The 15593-nt window shown below is 53.7% G+C and overlaps 1 protein-coding gene across 6 annotated transcripts in view; it reads right to left on the bottom strand.

Annotated features, from left to right (window-relative positions):
- The window catches only part of PFKFB3 (6-phosphofructo-2-kinase/fructose-2,6-biphosphatase 3), a 75389-nt gene that overhangs the window by 25512 nt on the left and 34284 nt on the right, over positions 1-15593 (bottom strand). For 4 of the 6 annotated variants that reach the window (XM_019833901.3, XM_006933216.5, XM_003988081.6 and 1 more), the window contains exon 1: positions 1186-1656. The exons of 1 other annotated variant lie outside the window; for it this stretch is intronic. In XM_019833901.3, the coding sequence (XP_019689460.2) occupies positions 1186-1261 (76 nt within the window). In that variant the 5' untranslated portion in view covers positions 1262-1656. Of the gene's footprint in view, positions 1-164; positions 193-1185; positions 1657-15593 lie in introns of those variants that run through there. One more of the 6 variants, XM_045060839.1, reaches the window with a different exon arrangement.

Raw genomic sequence — 15593 nt, 5'->3', positions numbered from 1 at the left:
CAAAATGCCCGCCACTCCACTGCCCCTGTCCACCTGGCAGGCGCCTGGCGGGGAGGGGTGGGGGTTACGTGGAGAGTGGGTGTCACCTTCTAACCACAGGGACCACCCTTTCACTAGGTGGCTCTCTCCGTGGCTAGGGACGGGGCCCAAGGTAGAAGGCAAACCTTTCCAAAGCATTTATGGCCGATGACAGAGCAGGAAGGTGGACTGCCAGCAAATTCCAAGCACGGTGGATTGTGTGAGCGCGAGTGTGCGCGGGGGTAGGAAACGCTGCCAAGTGTGTGGTCACTGATCCCCGGACCCTCCCCAAACCCAGGAGCGCAGGCTTGGTGCCAGGCAGCTCTCTTGTCGCCCCTGGAGGGGGAGCTGGGTGGGGGGGTGGGGGGTGGCGGGCCGGGGGGGGGAGGGGGAGGAGAGAGAAAATATACTGAAGGAAAAGGAGAGAGCGAGGAGACAGAGGGGAAAGAGGGAGCAGAGAGAAATATAAAGAGAGTGGGTATTAAAAACAGGCCGAAGACAGAAGCAGGAGATTTAAGTACAGAGAAGAAAAAGAAATATAGAAAGCGGGAGAGAGGGGCGACGGAGATCGAGGTGGAGAGGAGGGAGGAAGGCAGAGAGCAGGGGAGGGAGCGACCGGCAGAGGGGGTGGGGAGCGACCGCCGCGACTCTCGGCCGGACTCGGCCCGGCAGACGCCCGGGAGAGCGGTTCCGGCCGCGGGACGCGCGGCCGTCCGTCGCCAAGCGTCACCGAAGCCGAGGCTTCCCGCCGTGTCCCGCGCGTCCCGCCCCCGGCGGAGGGAGCGGAGGCCGGGGCGCGCTCGGAGTTGCCGAGTTGCCTCTGCGCTCCGGGCGCCGGCCGAGCGGGGCACCGCGGGGCGGGCGGCCCGGGCCACAGCGCCCCCGACGCCGGCCGGGGGAGGCGCAGCGCCCGCGCCCCGGCCCGCGCCGTCCCCGCCCCGCGGCGAAGGCAAGGGGACCCGCCCGCCCGCGGGGAGGAGCGGGGAGCGCCCGGCCCCGGCCCGCGGGGCCCGCCGTGGAGGGCGGCGCCCGGCCCGGCACCAGCGCGCGGGAGCAGCGGAGCCGGCACCACGGCTGGCCCCGCCGGCGCCCGCCACACAATGGCCCGGCTCTCCGCGCGGCGCGCCGCTCCCCTGCAGCCCGGCCCCCGCGCGAATCTGCACTCACATCTGGGCAGCGAGGGGCGGTGGTCGACGGGGATCCAGATCTTCTGCACTCGGCTCTGAGTCAGCTCCAAGGGCATCTTCACAGCCTAGACTCGGCGGCCGTCCGCCCCCCCACCCCCGCGAAGAATTCAGACTTGGGGAGGAGAGCAGCCGGTCGACCCCCGAAACAAAGGGGAAGAGGGGGTGCGTGCGCGGGAGCGCGGCGCGGGAGCTCTCCCGTGCGCTGCTTTTTGGAAACGTGCTTTGTGCTAAATCACGAACGATCGCTCGGGGCGTGAGGCTCCACGAGCGCGGCGAGGGAGGCAGGCGGCTAGGGCTGCACCCGCAGCCGCCGCAGGGCCGGGTTCGTCTACTCGGGAAGCCCTCGGGATGCTCGGAGCGCAGTGACAGCCGCGGTCCCCCTGCGCCAGCTCGAGTCGGACGCCCTCCCCACCCGCTCGCCTCGTCTCCAGCTCTGCTAGGATGCCTCGCGCAGCGCCGGGGCTTTTAAGTCGAGCCCACAGTGAGCCACACGTCAGCCTCGGGGCGGAGACGCATTCTCCGGGTTCCAGCCCTCTTTCACGTCGGGGGGGGTGGGGGGAGAGCGACGCGGGGCGGGGTGGGCAAGCCCGGAGGCGGCCTGCTGGCGCCCCCTGCAGGTAGGCACCAGCAGCGCGCCCTGCTCCTACAATCCCTCTGATGACGCCCTGAACTCAGCGGCGGCTAAAAAGTCGCACTCCCTAAGCCTCCTCCTACGTCCCCTAAAAACCACGAGCACAGCTTCCCAGAATAACCACCTCAGCTGTGATGGGAGGAAAGGAGCGACGCCGTCCAGTGTGGTCCGTGGACCCCCGTAGCCGAATCCCTTTGGATGCTGGTAAAAATGCGTTCTACTGGCCCGGCCTCTCTGGGAGTGGGACCCCAATACACTACATTCTTAACACGCACTGCAGGTTAGGCGTAGTCAAGATGATGACCCAGGCTTAGGGCCACAGGCCGGAGAGAGGTTAGGGGCGTCGGGGGTGGGGGAATCTCCGCTACCTCGGGGGGGGGGGGAGGATGCCCTATGGGGCATAGGTCTCTGAGTCACGCCTTGCCAAAACTGCGGGTACCTGTGAGTCTCACCCACCTACGACCCCTGCCACCTGCGGGGAGGGGACTCCCCCTGGTCCTTCGTCCTCACCCCATCCACTTTCTTAAATCCCTTAGAAACCCTGGCTTGTGCTGAACATTGCTCCCCCAACACCCAGCCCTGGGCCCTGGAACCCCGTGTCCCCCCCGCCCCCCGCCCTCGCTGCTGAGAGGCCCGAGGGGGCTGGGCATCAGGAAGGGACACGAAAGCCCCAGAGGACCAGACGGAGCAGGACAGAGGCACCTTGGTTTCCACCGTCACCATTTATAACATTTTCAATATACTCTAATCTCTGAGCAGAAAAATCAAGCTAGAGTCTATTCCGACCTGAATTCATTACCTGACCATAAGCCCCGGAATAACTATCGGGAGGTGGCACTTTGTGCAAACCCCTAAAATTCACGACATTTCTCTGGTCCAGCTTGCAACTCTTCCTCGCCATTTTTTTTTTTTTTTTTTTTTTTTTTTTTTTTTTTTTTTTTGTCTATGTGTGTTTTCTGCTTCCACGGTCTTCGGAGTTTTGCATCAGCTCGTGACGTGGGACAGTCGTGTAGTCAGGCCAGTGGCCACTCTGTGAAGATCCGGGGTGCTTTAGGGGGGACTTACGCCACCCACATGGTGGCATCACATGCATGTGAGTTTAGTGCACAACACAGCAGCACAGAAGCGCTGCCTGCCTTGCAGAGTGCATACCTCACTGTGAGATCGTGCTGTGATTGGAAGGAGGAAGGCGGCGCTCCCTGAAATCCACACTGCAACAGAACAGTCTGCGCAGAGGCTGCCACACGTCGCTCACGTCCCGCATGGCTCGGCTGGACCGCGCCCGCTCCCTGGCGGCAGGCACAGCTGCTCCCGCCCCGCCCGCCAGCCCGCCCCGCCCCTCCAGGGCCTCCACCCCTCCCTTCCCAGCACCCCAGGCCGCGCAGGGGCCGGGAGCGCCGAGCGTCGCCCACCGCGCGGGTGTCCCAGACCCCCACTCCGGGCACCCCGCCAAGCCAGGGCCTCCCACCTTCTCCGCACCCCAGCCGGTCCAGGGGCCGCGAGTGCCAGACGCAGCCCGCCGCGCGTGCACACCCCCTTCCCCCGCGTCCCGACTGTGTTGCGGGCAACACCCCCCCACACCCCCTCCACCCCCCCCCCCCCCCCCCCCCCCCACCCCCCCGCCGCTGCCCCAACCCTCTCCGGAGTCCCTGCTCTCCCTCCCTCCGACAGCTTTGCTGACTGTCTGGTTTCGGCGCTTGGGCAGCTGTTCAGAAACCCGAGTGCATTGCATTGGACTTGTTTTTCTGCAGTGGGAGCAAATGCCAGAGATGACACCCTATAACGCCCCAGGGAGAGTCCCACTCCACTCCTGAAACAAGAGTGGGCTGATCCAAAGAGAAAAACAGCTGCAGGCTAGCGCCCGGGCCCTCAGGAAAGTTGCTGGCCGGGGCTCGCTGGGGTCAGGGAGGGGAGCCTACCGTGTGTGCATGTGAGAGTGGCTTGCACACTTGCACGCCTGCCTCTCCGGGAAGAATGAGTGTCCTTGCATGCCTGCTACTTTCCCATGGGATGTTTTGCACACACAGGCAGGGCAGGGGACAAGGTGGCATTCTGTCAACCTCTAAGCTGGCAAACAGCTGTGGGTTTCAGCTCAGGGAGAGTGGGGTCCTCGATAGTGGAGGCACATCCCTAATGACCTGACCTAGAAAATGTGTCTGGCAGAGTCCGGTTCTGAGGGCACCAGGCAGACGAAGTTCCCTGGGGATCACTGGCCACCAGACTGCTCACTCTCCCTGCCTGTGTGTCCAGAATGCCTCAGGCTTGTGTGTCCCGTGGTGCAGACCAAAGACTTAAATTCTGCCTCATCACCTGCTGCACCTGATGAGGGGGCAGGCAAAGGGAAGTTCACTTAACCCGGCTAGGCTTCTGACATCTAAGTGCACACAAAGTGGGAACACCTGGAGTTCAAGGAGGAATTCACACTTGAACATAAAGCAAGGGCTAGGGTTCAGCTAGAACTAGTAAGGGCACTTGCAGCCTTGCTCAGGTGCATTAGGGTGGCATCCTTATGTGTTACCCTAATGTACTTGAGGACAAAATTGCTTCACTGCAAAACCGTTTATAAACAACCCCACTGCACCCGAATTCCAAGAAGGTACTAGTTCAGAGTTGAGACATCCTCCTAACTTTTCCCCTAGTTCTGCTAATGGCTCCAGCCTCAACCAACTTCCCCTGTCACTAGTCTGGTGATCATGCACACACTCCTTCAGAAAAGGCTGTTGAGGATATAAAAATTTCTCTATGTGTTACAAACAGGACAGCTCCAGGTCCGAGGGGAGATTCCATGGTCCTAGACACAAGGCAAGACGGCACCTTCCAGACTAGTCAGCCCCTTGTTTTGAGTAAAGGGAAGTTTAGAGATTAGAGGGCTTAAGGAACTCGCTCAAAGGTCCGAACCACCAGTTGGGAACTCTTCTCCCCCTCACTTAACGCAGGCATGGGATAGTTCCCCGGAGGGCTTGTGATGGGCACTTGTGATGATTTTCTCCATGACATTCTCTTCCCTCTGTTGGCCAATGTCATCTACCCCTGACTCCCGCTCCCTGATGCTGCTAAACAGCCAGAAGCAACCCCACTTCGAAGATCTTGAGCCGGCTAGCCAGATTGAAACCTTTAAACCGTGCTATACGTATCCACCCCCTCCCCAGTGAGAGGATGAGAGAACAAGCTGTGGCAGGCTGGGAGCCATCAGAAGTTGTTAATTAGACACGAAGTGTCGTCATTTGCTCCTTTAACGATCCCATGTCTGAGAGAGTGAAGTGAGACACCAAATAAAACATTGGAATAAACCCTTACCTCACCATCCATCCAATAACAAGAGAGAGGGTGATTTTTTTTTCATGTTTGTCACTCATACGTGAACATACATGAACGGGAACGGAGACACCAATGCCCACACGATGCTGCATCGGTGGGTTGAAAACCCAATTCAGGGGCGCCTGGGTGGCTCAGTCGGTTGAACGTCCGACTTCAGCTCAGGTCATGATGCCACAGTTTGTGGGTTCAAGCCCCATGTTGGGCTCTGTGCTGACAGCTCAGAGCCTAGAGCCTGCTTCAGATTCTGTGTCTCCCTCTCTCTCTGCCCCTCCCCCACTCATGCTCGTGTGCTCTCTCTCTCTCTCTCACTCAAAAATAAAAATAAACACTCAAAAAAAATTTTTAAGTCTTACTTTATGACTTCAAAATAGTTGTGCTTTTTAAAAGCCAGATATTCTGCAATCTAGTTAACAGTATTGTACCAACGTTAATTTCCTGGTTTGGGTATTTCACTAGGTCACAGAAGATGTCACCAATAAAGGAAGCTGGGTGAAAGGTTTGTGGGACTCTGTGAACTATTTTGTAATTCCTTATATTTCAAAATAAAAAGTTTAAAAAAATGTAAAATCAGTGACAGTTCAGTTCCCTCAAATTCTGAAAAAAGCAAAAAATGCCCAGATTGTGTAGCTCCAGGCATCGAGGGAGAAGAGAACTGGCAGAAAGGGAGTCAAGAACTCTGTGGCAGTTTGCACGCGGTCCTAACATCTTTGCTTCTTGCAAATGACACACATGTACACACAGAAATTTGCATGAATCCTGTACCCGTGGAAAAAATGGAATCAGGCTCAAGCTGTGTTTTAATTTAGGGGGAAATGATTCTATTTCTGGGCTTTGGAGAGATCCTTAGGAGAATATCCACAGGTCTGTAGTCTCTGTCTTTCTTAAAACAAAAGAAGGGGGGCGCCTGGGTGGCGCAGTCGGTTGAGCGTCCGACTTCAGCCAGGTCACGATCTCCGGTCCGTGAGTTCGAGCCCCACGTCGGGCTCTGGGCTGATGGCTCGGAGCCTGGAGCCTGTTTCCGATTCTGTGTCTCCCTCTCTCTCTGCCCCTCACCCGTTCATGCTCTGTCTCTCTCTGTCCCAAAAATAAATAAACGTTGAAAAAAAAAATTAAAAAAAAAAAAAAACAAAAGAAGGGAAGGACAGTCACGCAGAGGTCCGTTGAGGGCTCCAAGAGGTCCACCCTGACCCTGGCTTTCCCTGGGGGAAAAGCAGCACAAAAATAGGCGAGTACTTGAGAAGGTCGCTGCCCGTCTTGGGGTGCCCAGCATTTATTAGACACTCACAGCGGTGACGGTGTGTCAGATGCTCCAAGAGCAGGCTGCACTGGGATCTCAATGATCTTGGGTCCAGCCAGGCAAGAGGAGTGGGTGGGCACATAGCTGTCATCATGGTGTTCTGTGCCCAGCGTCACAATGAGTATTGCAGAGAAAAAGCTCCCACGCCCAAGAGCTTGTAACTTTTAAGACCAGAGCGGGGGATATACATGTAGTAGAATAAAAGCAGGGAGCTAAGAGAGAGGTGGTAGGCGAGAGCCGGCCATGGGTAGGTCCGTCTGCGACGGTGAGAAAAGTCTGCACCTAATGGGGACACGTTAACTGGCAATTTCATGTTCGTCTCGGGGTTCTTCAGTTTTTCTCCGAGTTCAAGAGGACACACGAAACAAAATCGACAGCTCTCATTTCTTCCTACACGCCACAAGTATTCACGGACAGCCGCTGCCCCACGGAGTCTGAGGACAAGTAAGATGCGGTCCTTGTCAGAACTATGATTTCACTTCTGAACGTCGCAGGGCCCCCACAGCGTGCGCACACGCACACACACGCTCACTCATTCCTGCCTTTTTTCCCTTACAGTTTCTGAACCTGAGGTTCAGAAGTATTAAATTACTCGCCTGTGATCACACGGCTAACGAGCCGAGGAATAAAAAAACATGATCATCGACTAGCCTGGTATTCTTTCAACTTTCTCCCAACTCAATCACCTTCCAAGTGAGATTTCCTTCCCAGTAACGATGCCCACGGTGAAATCTTGAACCTGAGTGGCTTTGACGACAGTCTCAAAATTACTTCGTATTTGGCAATGATGTGGAAATAAGACGAAGAATCATCAAACAATGCCAGCCCCCCCCCCACCCTGGCCAAGAGTCACACACCTTTGTATTTCCGCAGGCACCCCACCTTTCCCTGTAGGATGGGCTCGTGGCCGCCAGCACAGGAGAGCACATTTAGAAAGAAATGACAGTTTTGTGAAATAAAACTGCATCGGCCTTAAAAAAAATAAAAAAGAGGCAGAGGAGACCTTGGGGTGCTTGTGTACTTCTCCAAGGTTTTAAGAGGTCCTAATTTAGTAAAGGGAAAGAAGAAATACTCCTACATCTACATTATTCAAATTATTAGAGAAACCCCAAATTTCTATTGTTAATAATACATTTTTTTAATGTTTATTTATCTTTGAGAGAGGGAGAGAGACAGAGTGTGAGTGGGGGAGGGACAGAGAGAGAGGGAGACACAGAATCCGAAGCAGGTTCCAGGCTCCAAGCTGTCAGCGCAGAGCCCGATGCTGGGCTCGAACCCACAGACCATGAGATCATGACCTGAACCGAAGTTGGACGCTTAACCGACAGAGCCACGCAGGCACCCCAATAATACATTTTTTAAATGTTTATTTATTTTTGAGAGAGAGAGAGAGAGAGAGAGAGAGAGAGAGAGAGAGCACAAGCAGAGGAGGGGCAGAGAGAGAGGGAGAGAGAGAATCCCAAGCAGGCTCCACATTGTCAGCGCAGAGCCCGATGCAGGGCTCGAACTCACGAACCGTGAGATCATGACCTGAGCCGAAGTCAGACACTCAGCCAACTGAGCCCCCCAGGCACCCCATTAATAGCATATTTTTACAGAATGGCTGCTTCATCCAGGTTGTCAATAGCATGACATCTCTATGAGGGCAGCGCTCCCCTAGGGCCTACAATCGTAGCTTACGACTTTCTAGCGGTAAAAAGAAACAGGTGAAACTACTATCAGTTATATGTTTTAGTTAACTAAAATCATAGATCCCAAACATTGTCATTTCATCATGTTGTAACAAATTGAGGTGTTTTACATTCCGTGTTTTAGCCTACATCTGCGACCACCCTTCCAGATACCTAGAGTAAGAACCATCCCAGGAGAGGAAAGAGGAACAAAGGCTCTAGGAATAGGGAGCTTGATCTGGGGTAGTGCCGGGGCGAGTGGGGTGGAGGTGGGGGGTGGGCCCAGAACCAGGAGGTAGGATACGACCTGCTAGGGCAGGGAGGCCATATCCATGAACACATTCGTGTTCACGGATGGAGCCATTCTGGGTGTCTGGACCAGAGACACGTCCACCGTGAGCTCTCAGCAAACACGGGTTGACCGAATGGAAATGTGAAGAGTGGCCTCTGGTTGCTGTGCTAAGAACAGGTTATAGCAGGCAGGCAATGATCTTGGGATCATTGGAATAATCATAAGTTTCAAAATCCCTGGTCTGGATTTATAAGGAAGAGGGGGTGAATGAGAGCTTAAGAGACAGGCCCCTGCATGGAGATATGTTTCAAACAACTTGGCTCACAATTCCTCTTCCCTCCCTCCCCCAGATAGTGTTTATCCTTGCAAAACTGAAAGAGGAGGGCAGACCAGAAAGCTTTATTCTGGAAAATTCCTCTCAAAGGCTTGAAAACAAGAGGCAGGGGGGCAGAAAAAGAGCTGGATGTTGGAACCCGTAACTGAGCTATATGAAGCGGGAAGGGGCCCTCATATCACGAAGAAAGCTATCGTCTGCAGTGAGAATAACTTCATGGACAATTCACTGAGGAACTGATGTCCCGGGCTGTTGAGGCTCTGCAAGTGGCCATACCAGTCACCCCCACTTTCTCCTTCCTCTGTTCCACCGTGCACACTAGCCTTCTAATTATCACTCGCCTTCTCTCGCAGAGAGAACCACCACTTACCTTCTCTCACAGAGCATTTCCTGGCGAGCTGCCTTGAACGTTCTACCCCAAGCAGCAGTTGTCATCTAATCCTCTTGGAAACGTACCAAGCGGGCAATCTATATTTATATACCACTGCCTTGCCAGCTCGGTTTGTGACTCGGTCTCCCAAAGCTGGACTCTCTCTGGATGCGCTGCTAAAACCCAATTCTACAGAGAAGCATCTGAGGACCCGACCCTCGGCCACACAGGCCCGTGCAGGCAGAGCCAGCCACCCGAGAGGGCACGGCTGAGGGGCCGGCCCGTTCTCGCCCTCACACCTCCATCTGGCTTCTTTTCATTATAAGCATGGACATATGCCCTAGGACACTCGTAGCTTTGTTCCTTGCCAGAATAGTTTCCCAATGACAGCATTTTATAGACACAAAACAAAGAGAGGTTGAAGAAAACATCCAGAAGGGTAGTGAGACCCGGATAAACTGATGCGACATCTCTGGGTAGACCCATCGTGGGGCAGGGAGAAACCATGGCTGCTATGAACCCCTGATGTCTCCTGTCTAAGGGTCTTCTACGCCCCTCATGACACTTTCTCCTATGTCGCAGGTGAAAACTCCCCTCTCCTAAGAAAAAGACCAGGTGACTTCCCGAAGGTGAGAGATGTTGACAGTGTACCACTGGACAAACGAACACAGGTCTGTTGGAGGAGGACATGTTACACATCTCCTGGCGCTCGCTGAGGTTGTTTTTGACAGTTCAGGCTGTTTCTTCATCGGTGAGAAAACCATTACTCAGCCATCAGTCATGGTGGGTAAAGAGGGCAGGGATGCCAAGAATAGCGTGCAACCAGCTGGACGGTGACAAAGCCTGCGAAGGAGGCACTCAGCCCGACAGCTTTCCCCGGCCCGTGGCAAGCTCACGACAACACGGCTGTTCGCCAGATGCCCGTGTGCTTTTACAGCTTCCAGGGGCACAGCGGCGCCAGCACCCCCCCGATACAGAAGGCTGGACGTGCACCCAGCCGCCCGCCACCCGTGTCTGGGACAGTATACACGGCCTACCTGGCCCCCGTCTCCCATCCATCCCCCAATGCCAGTCACCTCTTTACGTAAAAAGACAGCGGGCGTACCGGCAGTATTCACAACAGCCAGAAGTCCGAGTGTCTGTCTGCAGACGACTGGATAAACAAAGCGTGGTCTATCCACAGGGTGGAGTATTACTCGGCCATGAAAAGGAGTGGAGTGCTGAAGCACGCGGCGACACGGATGGGCCCTGAAACATCACCGTCACGGATCGGAACTGTGTTCTCCCAAAGCTCGTATGCTGAGCCCCAAGCCCCCAGTACCTCACCACGTGACTGGATTTGGACACAGGATCTTCAAAGAAGTTAAATGAGGTTAGGGTGGGCCCCAAGCCGACCCGACTAAGTCCTCTGTGAGAAGAGGCAGTTTGGACACGCACAGGGACTCCAGAGAAAAGACCATACGGGGACACAGCAAGGCAGCGGCCATCGACAAGCCAAGGAGAGAGGCCTCAGGAAAAACCAAACCTCAGCCTGGACTTCCAGCTTCCAGAACCGTGGGAAAATTAATTTCTGCCGGTTAGGAGTATTTTGTTACGGCCACCAGGGCAAACTAACACAATTACGCTAAAGGGAAGGAAACCAGACACAAAAAGTCAGGTACCATATGACTCCACTGACATAGAATCTCCAGAATTGGCAAATCCATAGGCACAGAAGGCAGATGTGTGACTGTCGGGGCAGGGTGGAGGGGAGAAGGGGGAGGGACTGCTTAATGGGGACGGGGCTTCCTTGAGGAGTGATGAAAATATTCTGGAGCCAGACACAGGCGATGGTTGCACCACACTGCGAATGTGCTAAATGCCACTCAACCATGAGCCGTAAAACGGTTGGTTCTATATTATGTGACTTTAACTGCTGGCAACCCCATCTATACCGGGCTGCAGGACCTCCCTCTCTGGACCTCAGTGCCTTCATCTGATGGGCCATCTACATGGTCGCTCAGTCTCTCATTCTCCAATGATCCCAATTGTTCTTGATGAAATAGAAACTTGATAGTAATTACTGGACTAGAAACAGCTCAAAGCAGGGACAGGGGTTCATCCCTGTATCAGCGGAACCTACCAAAGCATCGGGCATGTACGAGGTGTTCGATATCTGTGTGTTTGTTGAAGAGTGGTCTGACTACAATGACCCAGTGTGACTCACATCGTGGACTGGAAGGGGTCCACTCCAGGAACCACAGGGCCCGGACGTGGGCGACGGCCACACGATGTGGCAATCCGTGGCTTCATCTGTAAAATGAGGGTGACACCTGCCTGTCTACCTTGAGAGGTGCTAATGAGGATCGAATCAGATATGAATAAAAACGCCCTTGGAAAGACCGCAGTCCTCCACAGCCATCCAAAGACCAGAATTTCTGAGTTGTCCTGGCCCACCCCAAGGTGGATGATTAAGATGTCTGAATAGACTTCCTCTAGTCTTGACTGCTCTGGAATCTGGTCTCCATCCCTCAGTTTCCCCAGCAGATAGACTACATCTCTCCCGCACCAACCCCAACCCAGCACCCACACAAAATGGGGGCAAGGGCCCTTGTTGGAACAACTGAGGCTCCTGACCCAGGACTCTGGTGAGAACGGAAACGGACATGGAGACCATCTTCTGTTCAGTATGGAAGCTCGTCACGGTGATGCATGGAGGGAGCCTGCGGGGAGAAAGTCGGGGAATGGGTCCTATGTTGCAAGGCGAGCTCACGTGGCACGGCACGTGCAACTCTGGGATTGCCACATCAGGGCTGGCATCCTGGCCTTTCTCTGTTCCCCTTACACTTCTTCCTTCTCCCAGTGGAAAGCATTCTAAAAATAGAGCTAAATCAAGGCCAACAATTTTTAATGCAGCTTTTGGAAAATAATGCCGGCTAAGTGTTGGAAACCCCCCACAGCTGGGCTATACTCGGGCACCGTGTTCAACTGAGAGCACAGGACGGTCTGTCGTCGCCGGTGGTAAGAACACACTGTGGCTCCACGTCCAGTTCTCGGTGATGCTTTTTCAAAGCATCTGAGCATGTACAGCAGGCGCAGCGGTTAGGGTACAAGATGAGTGTACTCCCGACATTCAGCTGGCTTCTCATAGATGGAACATCTCTGGCCACTGGGATGGGTTTGGTCATCACACAGCTTTAAATGGATTTAACTTCAATTATTTAGTATATAACTTATACCCATAACTGATCACCGGGAGCACAGGAAATGCTAATGTTGAAATAATGAGTTAATGAGAACATGATAAGCCTCCGTCCAAAAAGACGTAAGAACCTACTTTAAGGGGTGTTCTACTGGCCAAATGTGGAACAATCTGAGCAGCGAAATGAGTGATAACAGTAATAGATTATAATCCCGAGAAAAATGAGAACCCCCGAATCCATTCAACTATTTGTGGAATGAATGAAGGAAGGAATGAACGAGGGAATTCAGCAGATGAGATCCCTCTTCCTTTTGGCAGAATGCCAACTAACCAAGAGAGAAGGGAAGACAGAATTTGTGACTCATCGCTTGGGAATCACCACAGTAATTATCATTCCAGACAAGAATCACCAAGTGACTGAAAATCTGAGAAGAAACAGGATATATGCAGAGTCTCAAAATCTCTCTCCACGAAACACGCATCTGTTACAAAGAAGGAATAGTAACGTGCAGCAGACAAGCCTGGCAGACATCATCCTATGCAAGGATATCAAGGTCAATATCACCAGAAACGGGACCGGGCAGTATCGTGTGTCTCCCGATTCGATAAGCCGAAGACACCACAACTTCTCAGGTAAAATACAGAACCTGGATCTAATCATAAAGCAGCAACAAGCCCACCCTGAGCGATCTTCTGAAAAACATAAAGGGCCTGGATCCTGAGGAGATACAGCAGGCCCGTGTTCATAACGGTGTTAACCACAGTAGCCAAGAGGTGGAGACAACGCAAATGTCCATCCACAGATGAATGGATAAACAAGACGGGGTCTACACGTGCAAGGGAGTATTAATATTATTCAGCCTTAATAAGGAAGGAAATCCTGCCATGTGCTGAAGCATGGATGAACCTGGAGGACGTGATGCTGAGTGAAATGTGCCAGTCACAGTAGGACAAATACGGTCCGATTCTACTTCTCTGAGGTACTTAGGGCAGGTGGGTGGGTGGGTTGGACTGATAGAGAGATGGACAGATGGACAGATGGGTGGGTGGATGGGTTAGATCGATAGAGAGATGGAAAGACGGACAGGTGGGTGGGCAGATGGATGGATGGATGGGCAGAGAAGGAACGAGGGAAAGAGGGAAGGAAAAAGAGAAGGAGAGAGAAAGGATCAAGCAAATAGGGTAAAATGTTAAGAATTGCAAAATCTGGGTGAAGCCTATCCTGGAATGCTTTGCACTATTTTTGCAAATTTCCCGCAAGTCTGAAATTATTTCAAAACGAAAACTTACAATCCAAAAGATGTTTAAGTTCACGAGGTGCACAAAACGGTAACGATTCTCCCAGACGTTCACTTCCCAAGGATCTTCCCCAGATTCAGAAGCTGTATACGTGGGATCCACGTTCTTCTACAACAAACCAAGACATCGCTGATATTTCAAAACCTCATGTTGAAAGATAACGTAGGGAAGGGCAGTCTTTTAGCGGGACTGACTGCCCAGGGCGCTGCCACTCAGGAAGAGGAGGGGACGGGCGCTAGGGAAACGCTAGCAGTCTCTACCACAGTATCCTGTTCTGAGGACGCCATTTTCCAACACACATCTGTCAAGAGATATACAGTCATGTGTTATACGTTATTATATATTAACCAAGTGAGAAAGATATTACACTTTGCACTGGGTCAAGATCAGTGATGTTTCTGTACATTCACTCCCCAACCCTAACACGGACAAGGCCATTCTAGAATCTATCTGTTGAAAATTCACGTTGCCCTTGACCTACTGAAGCAAATCGAATAGCGTGCGTTAATTGTAAAATATAGGAAGCTAAAGCTTTAGTTCAATTTGCACAGAGACACCGTTCATTATGTGCCTACAGCCGCCCCCCCCCCCACTTCTTCCCGGCTGACTGACCCTTGATTTGGCAGATGGGGGGGGAGACAGAGATCCCTGATTTCACAGAAAGCTGCTTTCCATGCTAACTTCTCCACGGGGACAAGCCATGATGGGGCTCATCTACTCCCCCTCGCAGATGACAGTGTGGATGGGACCGTATGACCAGCTCTTTATAACAGACGATACCTGACATCCCTCTGGGGAAGCCACTCGCGGTCAGGCTTTCTGTTAGCTGCAGCCGAAAGCATTCCGAACCGGCGAACACATTGCGGGTGTCATCAAAATTTTACTAATGCGAACTTTGTAGTGAAAATGTTAATCATATGATCGAGAGTAGTGTTACCTAAAATCACTTCTGTACTGCACATCACCAAAAGCTTTGGATGTCGGCCTCACGGCATCCCTGAACGCAAAGTAGGCCGGCAACAGCCTTACTGGGGCCACCCCAGAACATGCAGCCGGAGGTCCTGCTCTTGAAGGATAGCCCGCAAGACGACGTCACCGTGAAAGGGGTTCCGGAAGGAGAAGCTGTCGCTGCAGGGCATCCAGGCGAGGTCTGGCCCCACGGAGTGGCTTGGCTGGGCCCTCAGACTGCGTACGAGTCCAGCCACACCAGAGGGAAGACACATGAGCCCAGAAGGGACAGCGTGGAGGCTCCGGTCTTCCTCCAAGGCCCTCCTCACCCCTTCAGTGGCCGGTTTGTACGAGCTGCCCTCTCCACCCTTAACAAACTTGCTTTCAGAAAAGAATCTGCACCCCCTCCCCGTCCAATTGTCTCTGACTGCTAAATGGCTCAGAGCATACCCTCTGCTGTGGTGCCCCACCTTTAGTTTTTAACCAGGCCTTACGCACAAGCAGGAGGTTGAAGGAAGAAAGAGCATGTCAGGCACCACTGTACGAGGCGGTGGGCACTTGCCTCTGGGCGGGCTTGGGAATGGCTTCTCATGGCTTAGGTCTGTTTCAAGGGACTGGTCTCTTCCGGAGGGATCCGGGAGCCCCTCCACCGCCTGCCTTCTGGAGGGGTTCCCCCTTCCCTGCGGACTTGAGGGAAGTGGGCGGTGTCGCTCAGCATCCTGGCCCAGGGATGCCCCAGATCACTGCCTGAGGAGATGGAAAGACACCCCAAAGACGGCAGAGGGCACAAGGCCGGGCTGGCAATGGCAAAGACGTGTGGGGAAAGCCGCGCTCACGCCAAGCAAGAGGGAACTCTCCGGCATGGAGAGGCAGAGCCCTTCGCAAGGGCGTCCTTCGCTCTGCAGAAACCAAGCCCCCTCACAGAGAGAGAGAGAGGACCCTCTCGGTGACACGCTGCCACAGCGAGTCGTCAGAAACTCGTCGCCGGGAAGGAAGAAACAGAAAGATAAAAGCCAGAGCACGTGGATGTCAGAGGACACAGGCGGTG

The sequence above is a fragment of the Felis catus genome, chromosome B4 (genome assembly GCF_018350175.1).
Source record: "Felis catus isolate Fca126 chromosome B4, F.catus_Fca126_mat1.0, whole genome shotgun sequence".
Lineage (NCBI taxonomy): Eukaryota > Metazoa > Chordata > Mammalia > Carnivora > Felidae > Felis > Felis catus.
The sequence above is the reverse complement of the archived record's forward strand: the minus strand, read 5'-3'. Positions and strand labels throughout refer to the sequence as shown.